The sequence below is a fragment of the Mya arenaria genome, chromosome 12 (assembly GCF_026914265.1).
Source record: "Mya arenaria isolate MELC-2E11 chromosome 12, ASM2691426v1".
Lineage (NCBI taxonomy): Eukaryota > Metazoa > Mollusca > Bivalvia > Myida > Myidae > Mya > Mya arenaria.
In genome coordinates this window covers 46,397,480-46,408,917 of record NC_069133.1, presented here as the reverse complement: position 1 = coordinate 46,408,917, position 11,438 = coordinate 46,397,480, and the positions used below count along the sequence as shown (strand labels likewise).

Below are 11,438 nucleotides of genomic sequence, written 5' to 3'. Positions count from 1 at the left end.
TTAAAGTCCGATAGATGGCTATAAGATGTAGTGCAGTGCACCTGCTTTGTCCGATTGTCCATCTTTCCTCCAACCATTCACCTTCTTCCAGCACATTGTATTTCAATATCTGCATTTTTATTAAAACTGGGTGTTTGGTTCCAGTGATGATACTCAAATAAATTGCCATAGCCTTTATACATTCGGTGATTTCTTTTTGGAATTATTTCCACCGCCTGTGCCTTGCAATTGGGAAAAAGTTGACTTTGGTAAAAATACAAATACAGGCCAAAATAGCTAATATTATTGTAAATAGAGATGTTCTAACTTTTTTATGCATACATCATACTGTGAAAGTAATTATTGTCAAGATTTTGATTATATTTCAAGAAATTCATTGCTTGTTTTATTCATTAACATATTCTACATTAGTCAAATTGGGGAAAAAAATGGTGAAAATGGACATTTTTCGCAAGGGGAAACAGCGTTTAGAAGGCAGTAAATTGCACCAAAAAAATCACTGACATTGGATGCACAACATGTGCAAAAACAACACACGAAGGTTGGTGAATGGGCCTCTATTACCTGTTAATGATATGCTTATGAAATAGTTGGCACATACGCCTATTACAGAACATAATCAACAATAAATTATAAAGACCTAAGTTCACTGCAAAATGATGTTTTCTCACTGCAAGATGATGCTTCCGCACTACAAAATGATGTTTTTCCACTGCAAGGTGATGCTTTCCAACTGCAAAAGGATGTTTTCCCACTACAAAATGATGTTTTTCTACTGCAAGGTGATGCTTTCCTACTGCAAAATAATGTTTTCCCACTACAAAATGTAACTTGAGGCTGCACTTACAAGCGTTTTCGAGTATAACTTCAGACTAAAAACACATTTTAGAAAAGTATTTGCAGGTCTAAACATGAGGTATATTATGTGAAAACTTAAAATATTCAGAATATAATATTTTAGTTTATTTTTAAGCATTAAAAGACAATTGACACGTATATGCACCAGTAGACAAGTATTGATTGTGAACATATTGCGAACCTATAAGTCATTTAATTATTCCTCCATGTATATTTACACGATGGCACTTCAAAAATAACGTTTTTAATAACTTTGACATCTTTGGATAACATTTGGTGATACTATGAATGAAGGTATTCTTATTAAGATATTGCAAGAATAAATATATAAATGCATTAGTTTCTTTGATATATTACGGATTGTCTTAACAAGACATACTTATAAATATTGATTGAATTATTACAAACTTTGCAGAAACTAAAATTATGTCAAAACTTAAATAAAATTTAGATGTTGGATCAATACCATGTGCCCTGCCAATAATGTAGGGTTTACAGCCGTTGGCATTGATTATCTTATCAGCACTGATTGAAGCCATAAAACATACATGTGCACTCGCATGGCATTACATCAAAGATTTTCGAAGGCGGCTAAAATTTCAGATGACTGCCGAGTCCTTAGGGTGGCCGAAGTTTGGAATAAAAGACACTTTGTTACCAAGTCAGTAAATTACCAAATTTGAGAAATTATTATGAGAATGGTAATTTCTATCTAAATCGGCTAAATCAATGATGAATCCACGGTGCGGGGTGATACAGGAACCCAGTGGATTTAACGTGAAATCCACTCAAAACGTGAAATCCACTCAGAACTCATTTATTTTAAATAATAATTATTTTTTATTGTAAACATATTGGAAAGTGTCTCATGAAGGGTTTATATTTCAAATTTTATTGAAATTGGTAAAAAAATAAAAAAGTTAAAGCAATTTTTCGATTTTTTTTGAAAATAGATCGGAAATCGAGGTGAAATCCACTCATAACTCGTTAATTTTTATAAATAATTTTGCGTTTTTGTATACTTATTATTAGAAAGTGCCTCATAAAGGGTTAATATTTCAAATTTTATTGAAATTGGTCAAAAAATGAAGAAGTATAAGAGCAATTTTTCGAAAATAGATCGAAAATCGAGGTGAAGTCCAGATTTCGAGGAGTGAAATCAACTCATAACACATTTATTTTAATTAATATTTTTCTATTTTGTATACATATTAAAAAGTGCCTCATAAGGAGTTTATATTTCAAATTTTATCGAAATTTGTCAAAAAATAAAGAAGTTAGAGCAATTTTTCGAAAAATGATCTGAATTCGAATTGACATCCACTTTTTGAGACATGAAATCCACTCATAACTCATTTAAATTTAACAAATATTTCTTTTTGTGGAATAAATAATTGAAAAAGCTTCATAATAGGTTTATATTTCAAATTTTATTCGAATTGATCCAAAAATAAGAAAGTTGCTGACATATTTTAAAATAAGATCGGAAATCGAAGTGAAATCCAGTTTTCGAGAAGTGAAATCCACTTTTTGAGACGTCTGCCTAACCCCTTCAAATGTGTTTTATTTGACAAAGTGTCCAAAGTATAAAAAATGCACATAATTGTAAGTAGAAACACATATCTTTGAGAAATTAAGCCCTTTCCCTAAACCCTGCCCACACCATGTTTTAATTTAATCTGTATGACGTTTTGTAAAGGTGTAAAGTCTACTAAAGGTGACTTTTTAATATTTAACAGGGCTGACAATTACTTGTGAATGCTTTGTAGGTGGTCATTTTAGTTGCCTTGGTCTTTATACTATTTTTGTAGGATCGCAGATATTCAGAGAGCACGGGGAAGGTACTGGGCGTCAGAGGACTCAGTTAAATAAATGGTTGTTTGTAGCCTTTTGTCAATTTTATACAAGGGCATATTTTCCTAATCTCCCAAGCGATTGCTTTTAAATCACTGTGTCAATACAATATAAATGAAAGCGTTTCATGTACGAGATTCACGTTGCTAAGAAAACAAACAGGTGCGCGTTTGAAGAGACGCCGCTTGATCTTTTGCAAAATAACTAACTTTTTCATTTTGGGAAAGGTATGTTTTTGGTACAGTTTTGAAAGAGATAAGTTGAACAGCATAAATATCATGTTTTCAAGCCTAAGGGATGGCGTGTGAGTTTTGGCAAAAGTTTTATGAGAAAAATGTCCACAATTCTTTCTACCTTTTAGATTCAGTTTTTGCATTTTTTTATTGAGTGCGCATGCGCGAGATGGCGGACGAGTCTCTTTTTAACAGCGGAGAATATTAAACTTTTAAATCTGAAAAACTAACTGGTTAAATTTACCATCAAAAGTGAAACAGTAAAGATAAGTTATTATAAACATATTAGGAACACAAATGGATAACTTTTTGGAGGAATTAACTTAAAAATGTGGTGAAATATCAACTTTTCGGAGAGACGTTTAATAGAGGAAAAGTGAGAGCATATGGGGGAACATTTTCTGAAAATAAAAGGAATAAGGATACAAATGTATACGTGAACAGAGGTCAGTCTACTGTAAAAAGTGCTTCTTGAGATAGCTGGAAATATATTATCACATATTATCAAGTATTTAAATCACCTTCTCTGATTTTATCTGGTGTTTGTGTACACGTGACAATAAAAGATGGCGGGCAACCGCAACAGTGGGAGGGGAAAATCGAAAGAAAAGTTTGTATGTGAGTCATGTTCAGCCGACGTGGGTCCCGATGATAAAGCCTTACAGTGTAGTGTTTGTGAAAAATGGTCCCACATCAAATGTGAAAGAGTGTCGGTCACGGAGTACGAACTGTTGAGAAAAACGGACGACAGCATACAATGGTTCTGTAAGCTATGCAGAGGAGCGTCGCAAAAACTTTATAAAATGCTTACCCTAGTACACAAGAGACAGGATCAATTTGAAGAAGAAATCAAGGGACTTTCCACAAATGTGAAGGCGTGTAATACAAGATTAGAAGATCAGTTGAAGACTGTACAGAGCATTGAGGGCGAAGTGACTAAAATGAGGGAGGATTTTCCTAACATGATCGCAAGCAAGGTGGGTGAACTATTTGAAGACAGACGTGAGGAAGAGTTGCGAGAGAAAAATCTAGTGTTCTTCAATGTTAAAGAAAAATCTGAAGAAAATGATAAAACTGACATTGAAAGTGTTAAACAAATTTGCAGTGAGGCCCTGGGAGTGGAAATAGAGGTAGAGGAGACTACTAGGTTGGGACGATTCCAGGTCGGAAACAAAGACAGACCCCTCAGGGTAACGATTCTTCAAAGAATGGAAAGGGGGAACGTCCTTAAAAACGCATACAAGTTGAAGAACAATCAGGCATTCCGCAAGATAGGGATCGGGAAAGATCTAACCCAGAAACAGAGACTGGCCGGGAAAAAGCTCAGGGAAGAACTTAATGAAAAGAAGAGGGAATTTCCAGGGAGAATTTGGGCCATCAGAAGAGACAAGATTGTTGAGGTACCAGGCCCACGGGTACCAGGCCCACGGGGTGGTGATGGTCGCGTTCCTCCGGGAACGGGGGACCGGGCAATTCACTAGTTGAGAACCAGCCTCATGTAAATACGTTACAAGTTCCTACAGTTAAGTTAAATAAGTTAAATAATTCAGGAGTTAATGTACAAGTTATTAATAACAGTTATACAGACAGTTTGAATAGTTCAGACGAAGAAGATAACGATTCGATACTAGTCGACAGCTTGTCATTTAGTAACAGTGTTGACCCAGATTATTATCTTGATAGTGTTCAGGAGGAAGTGATTGATAATTGTATGGATAAATTGAAAATATGTTTCACCAACACTGATACATTGAGTAACAAGGTTGCAGAACTAGAGTTGTTTCTGGCTACAGAGAAGCCTCATGTGTTGGGATTGTGCGAAGTTTATCCCAAAGTATCTCCTGATAAAATGAGTATAAATGACTTGAAATTTACTGACTATGATGTCCTGTGTCCAAAAATGTCTGGAGAAAGAGGGGTGTTATTACTGGTTCATAAATCAATGAAGGTAACGCAAGTCTACAATTTTGACCATATAGAGTTTAATGAAAATGTTTGGTGTGAGTTTGAATTAGTAAAAGGTTGCTGTGTACTACTGGGTATGATTTACAGAAGCCCAACATCAAGTGTTGAAAACGACCAAAAACTTATTAACTTGATAAACAGCTCTGTTTCATTAAAATATGACCAATATGTGTTATTGGGAGACTTTAATTACAAAGACATTGATTGGAAAAAATGTGAAAGTAAGTACTCAGAGGGAGCATCGGGAACCAAATTTTTAGATTGTGTACAGGACAATTTTCTACACCAACACGTTTTGTCAGAGACACGGTTTAGACATAACCAAGCACCCAGTTGCTTAGACTTGGTTTTTACAAAAGAAGATTCAGTTATCAACCAAGAGACAATAACTATTAATTCCCCTCTGGGATGTAGTGACCATTCTATGATAAGTTTTGAGCTGGACGCTTCATACGTGAATCATAATGAGACGAATGAGAGATTTCAATACTATAAAGGTAATTATGAAAAAATCAGAGAAGATCTTTCTAGTGTAAACTGGGACAATTTGATGGAGGGGAAAAGTGTAAACGAAATGTGGATTGTGTTCAGAGATACTTTATGTGACAGTGTAGACAAACATGTACCAAAGAAAAAGTCCAGTATCAAGAAATGTAACAGTCCATTATGGTTAGACAGAAATACAAAACTTGCAACTATAAAGAAAAACAAAGCTTGGAAGAAATACAAATATTCTAGATCTACGACAAATTATAATAAGTATGCAGAGGCAAGAAATGAATGTTCTAGAGAAGTTAAAAGTGCCAAGAGAAATTACGAACAGAAAATTGCTTCTGAAGTGAAAACGAATGCAAAGTCGTTTTGGAGATATGTAAATTCTAAAAGGAAGACAAAGGACAAAATAGGTGATCTTAACAAGAGTGACAATACCACAGCAGTGACAGATGAAGAGAAGTCTGAGGTACTAAATGGTTTCTTTAGCAGTGTATTCGTGAGAACAGACCCTATTAGTGACTCAATTGAAAGGGATATAAATGTTCAGAACCTGCTTATTGATTTACATATTACTCCTGAACATGTGGATAAAGTGCTTAAAACTCTGAAGCCAGATAAATCTCCTGGACCTGACAATATTCACCCAAAAGTTTTAGGTGAAACAAGTGATTTAATCAGTTATCCATTGTACTTACTATTTAGTAAATCCTTGAGAGAAGGAGAAGTCCCAGAAGACTGGAAAAAGGCGATTGTCACACCCATTTTTAAAAAAGGAAGTAAAAAGGATCCTAGCAATTATAGGCCAGTGAGTTTAACGTGTATTATTTGCAAACTTTGTGAAAAGCTAGTTCGTGATGCATTAATGATCCACTTGAATCAAAACAAACTTTTATCCAATGACCAATACGGATTTAGAAGTGGCAGGTCCTGTGCAATTCAACTTCTTGAAATATTAGACGAATGGACTCAACTGATAGACGAAGGTAACCCAATTGATGTGATTTACTTGGATTTTAGTAAAGCTTTCGATAAGGTGGCACATGATCGTCTGTCTATGAAACTGAATAATCTTGGTATCTGTGGTACAGTACATAAATGGATAAAATCATTCTTACAACATCGTGTCCAAAGTGTTCGTATTGGATCATGCGTTTCATCTTGGTCAAACGTGGTCAGTGGGGTACCTCAGGGAAGCGTGCTGGGACCGGTGCTGTTCTTGTGCTTTATAAATGACTTGCCGCAAGTGGTGGAGGGTATAGTGAAGATTTTTGCAGACGACACTAAGATTTATTCGGCCATAAGCGATCCTCAACAATGTGAAAAGTTACAGCAGGATCTTGACAATTTATGTAACTGGAGCACTGAAAGTAAACTTAGCTTTAATGCAAGCAAATGCAAGGTCATGCACATTGGGTCTAATAATGATTGTGCTAGATACACTATGCAGGACATTGATGGAAACTACGTCAAAGTCGAGTCAGTTGCTTCAGAAAAGGACTTAGGTGTGATTTTTGATTCGAGGCTAACTTTTGAAGAACACATCACAGAAATTGCTTCCAAAGCACACAGAGTTACTGGAATAATATGGAGATCCTTCGAGTTCATGAACAAAGATATGTTTCTCAACCTTTATAAGTCAATTATTAGACCAATTGTAGAATATGGCTCTTGTGTATGGTCTCCATACCTAAAGAAGGACATAAAAAGACTAGAGGATGTTCAGAGACGCGCCACCAAATTAGTTAAAGATGTATCGGACTTGTCATATGAGCAAAGACTAAAAGCCTTAGGAATTCCAACTCTGGAATATAGACGAGATAGGGCGGATATGATCCAGATTTATAAGTCTGTGTATGGCCACGATGAGTTAAAATGGGATCATCTCTTCACTCTTTCGTCTGGAGACCTAAGAGGACATCATCTCAAATTTTTCAAGAAGAAAAGCAAACACAATTCAAGACTTTATTCATTCAGTCAGAGATCGATTATGTACTGGAATTCCCTTAGTGAAGAGACTGTTTCTGCCAAGTCCATAAACCAGTTTAAATCAATGCTTAATATTGAACATTGGAATAGAAAAAAGTTTTTATGTTAACATAACCGCACTCAGTTGAGAAACCACTAAAGAAGACATTTACCAGAGGGGCCACGATAGCGAAAGCTAAATTTACGGCCTGAAGATTACAGGTATTACAGGTATTACAGGTATGTTTCTGCTAGATTACCATCAGTATCTATAGTTATCAAAGGGCACTTGAAAATATGGTCTTTACTGTTATGTTTTGAGTCGAGCATTTCTTCTGTTTAGAATTTTGTTATAGTTTGTTAGCCACAATGTCAGTAACTTATTTTTTTTTGAATTTCGCTGCCTTGGGGAAAATACAAAATCATGAAAATACTAATTCATGGCGCCCGATAATACTTGAGATAATCATGACAATATTTTCTTTTTATGTACTAATTGGTTGCTATTTATTGTCATAAGCTCATTTCATATATAAAACCCAGAACATGAAACAAATTAATAATTTTGGTTGAAATTGTCTGGTCAAAGATATAATTATTTTCTGTATTAAAATGTTTCTTTTGTGTTTCATAATTTGTTTACATTTTATTCCTTCCTCTTAATTTTTTTTATGACAGACATGCAAACAAATATACTAAAATAACACAAATGTGTTTTAAAAAGCATCAGTCTTTGACTCTACAGGATTGTAAATCAGCAAGCAGAGTCTAAGAACCTTGGACTAGCTGAAGTCAATTGTATGAACAAATATAAACATTTTGAACTTTTATATTTTATTATACAATGAAATGTTAAAGTTGGTCTTGTAAAGTTTTTTTTTAAAGATATAGTAATACATGTTTTTTTAAATTCTACTTGAAATATGAATTAAAGGGAAACAGACTCTTATGTTACAAACAACAGCTTTTAAAAGGTAGTAAAATGCAATAGGAAGTCCCTGCATGTGCATGTAGTAGTCTTTATATTTTATCTTAAAGCCTATTCAAACTTTTGAGACTTTTCAGTTTTATTAAGTGTTCATATTTGATAATATTATAATATTGGTTTCAGGGATGAAGACTTAACTTAAAAAGCAGACCATGTCTGAAAAAGGTTCAAGAACTGGGACCCCAAAGGGTTCCTTGAAAGGTTCAAAGGCAGGTACGCCTAGAAGCTCAAAAGCTAACACTCCCAAGGGGTCCAAGAGTAACACTCCCTTGCCAGACCAGCCAGCCGATCCTGCAGCCGGGGCTTCAAATGGGACAGCTGACCCAGAACAAGGTATACTATGTGTACTTGTCATTCATTAAAGAAACTGAGGAAGTTAATTGCTAAACTTATTTATTTTCAACCTAATCCAACAATATTTGAAATAGTGAACATTTTTATAGTGCCAGCAAGAGACAAACATAATAACATAGCGAATGAATAGGAAACTCTTATGAGTAACAAATAAGCTCTAAAACACACTACATGTACATTTACTTCATTTTCAAAAAAATAATTTTACGTAATTATCTGGCCTTGTTTGTTTCTGTTTTCAAAGTTGGATTCAGCTAATATTAATCTGAAAACTTCAATGCTACAATGAATAATCTTATATGACAACTACATATTTCTGTATTATTTTCCCCAGTGAATGGGACAGCCGGTGAAGTAGAGCCTCCACTTGTAACTGAGAATGGAGGAGCAGCAGAAGATACAGCTCCTCAGCAGGAAGCTGAGGAAAATCAGGAGCCGGAGGAGTTCAAACCTAGAGTGGTATGTAGCGTTACTTCACTAGATGTTTAACAGTGTTGTATTCCACTAAACCTATATGCATTCACTTTAAAACTCTGCTTAAACTTTTTTGGCATATATGGACAAATGTGACAGTCTAGGGTAAATTTCTATTCATTCAGTGAGACAGAATGACTAAAAAACAATATCTGCGAGCTCTATCTCAGTCATCAAAATAAGGATTTTTTATAAACAAATAAAAGTTCTTGAAGTAGTGATTGGCATCATTATGTTAACAAGCCCTGCTATATAAAATTCAGAATTTGGTCTAACCTAAAAGGATTTTACCAGTGCAGGGCTAGGGGCTTTGAAGATTTTAACCGCTGCTATTTTATTCTGTTCAATGCTATGTGTCTGTTAAGAAATTATGATAGATTTTTTTTTGTAAGTCATATCACTGTAAACTATATTTCTCTATTGCAGTCTGATATGATCAAATCAAGGGCAGCAGTAGCTAATGCAAATGAGGAAAGTGACATTTGGACAGAAGCACACAATGAAATCATCCAGAAGTTCATTGACGACCCTGCGTTCAAGCTAATCATCGCTTTCCAAGATCCACGTCTGGGATTTGTTGTGGATCAGATAGTCCCGCCACACCCGCCAGAGCAGATGGTGTACTTCATCAAGGCTGACAATGTCAAAGATGGAGTGACCTTTGAGAATTTCTTCAAGGTTGTGCAATATGGGTCGGTGAAGAGCATGCATATCGAGAGTTTGTTGAGGGTGATGATGGGCATCTATGCTCCAATTTTCTTTGAAAACACTTCATGGCCAGACAGTATCCTTTAAATTTTAATTGCGTTCATGCCTATGAAAAATTTCCCTCATGTCCCATCTTGGCTATTAAACACTTGCATTGTTGGTACTTTAACTTTAAGATGAAATTTTCATAAATGGAACTTTGTTTTTCCTTCATATACAGTTGTGACATTATTAGCTTGAGGGTGCAAAAGTAAGAATTCTCACTGTTCTATACTTTTTTCCCTTTTCCCTTCTTCTCTTTTATAAGAATGGTAAAAATACGTTAAAAAGAGTTTAAGCAAGAAAATAGACACCAATATTTCTTTTTTAGGGAGAATCTGTTGTGTTCATAACAACAAATAACAACAGTTTTACGGTTTATTACTAGAACTTGAGAACAGTCCTTGAGAACTAAACTACTGTGATAGCATGCAGCATGTAGTAATACATAGGCGTCGCTTATCAGCAAGAGGTGTCGTTATTGGCTGAAGTTAAATACACAACAGAAACCATGTTTTCATTTTTGAGAACAAACCTGATCATAGCCTTTTACTGTCTCTATCTTGTTTAGCTCTGCAATATGAAATGAAGATAAATCTCAAAATTGTCCAAACCAAAACTTAACTGATGTTAACATTGTTCAAAACCCCATTCTTTAGTTTCCTTAACCATGTACCAGGCATAAAGAATGATTTCTCAGCCCAGCTTCACAGGTTTCTGGCCACGTTGACTGACACAAGATGGAAGATGGAGGGCAAGACGGTGCTCTATATTCCCACGGAGGGGACCAAGATTCCGGCAGAGGAGGCTGCAAAGAACAAGGACTTAGTGCAGAGACTGGAGAGTAAGTTGTACACTAATTTGTTCATGTTTTAAGACCAAATTTATACTGTGTTATTAGAAAATGAAGTAATGTATGATGCTAAAAAAGGTAAAATGAAAAGCTTTTGTAATATTGTTCATTTTATCTATACATGTCACCATAGCTTAACTATTTCAAAGTGACATAAATATTTTAATTAAATTGATATATCTGTCTTTTATAAATTTACACCTCAAATTATGATGGCCATTATCTCTTTGATGACAATCACAGTTTATTTTTTATGTCATGAATTTAACTGAGTCATACCTAGGGTATTATTTAAACCATTGACAAATGGTTTATCAGTTTCATTCATGCACTTATGTGTAAGGTATTTAAGATATTGATTTCTTCTGCACCAGCATTGGAATTATATCAACACTGATTATTTATTGTTTGGCAATTGGCCAGCAGCAATTCTCTCTATGCAATATGAAAACAATAATGTCAGATTGACACATTTGACTAGACTGAAATTTAACATTAGTTTAATCAGATAAAGTATGTTTTGCTAAGACAAAAAACTTTGAGTAAAATAACAAAACTGAAAATGACGATGTTTTGAATCCTTTACACAGCTTTCTAAAACACACCATACACATTGACATGCTCCTGATTCAAAATACTCTCTATAAAGTGT

At 34.8% G+C, this 11,438-nt stretch overlaps 1 protein-coding gene across 5 annotated transcripts in view; it reads left to right on the top strand.

Annotated features, from left to right (window-relative positions):
• The first annotated feature begins 2,867 nt into the window (after window positions 1–2,867).
• The window catches only part of LOC128210973 (dynein axonemal heavy chain 2-like), a 66,211-nt gene continuing 57,640 nt past the window's right edge, over window positions 2,868–11,438 (top strand). For 2 of the 5 annotated variants that reach the window (XM_052915326.1, XM_052915327.1), the window contains exons 1-5: window positions 7,483–7,610; window positions 8,482–8,691; window positions 9,047–9,171; window positions 9,613–9,970; window positions 10,613–10,777. In XM_052915326.1, coding sequence (XP_052771286.1) covers window positions 8,511–8,691; window positions 9,047–9,171; window positions 9,613–9,970; window positions 10,613–10,777 — 829 coding nt within the window. In that variant the 5' untranslated portion in view covers window positions 7,483–7,610; window positions 8,482–8,510. Of the gene's footprint in view, window positions 2,940–7,477; window positions 7,611–8,481; window positions 8,692–9,046; window positions 9,172–9,612; window positions 9,971–10,612; window positions 10,778–11,438 lie in introns of those variants that run through there. The other 3 variants (XM_052915328.1, XM_052915329.1, XM_052915330.1) reach the window with 3 other exon arrangements.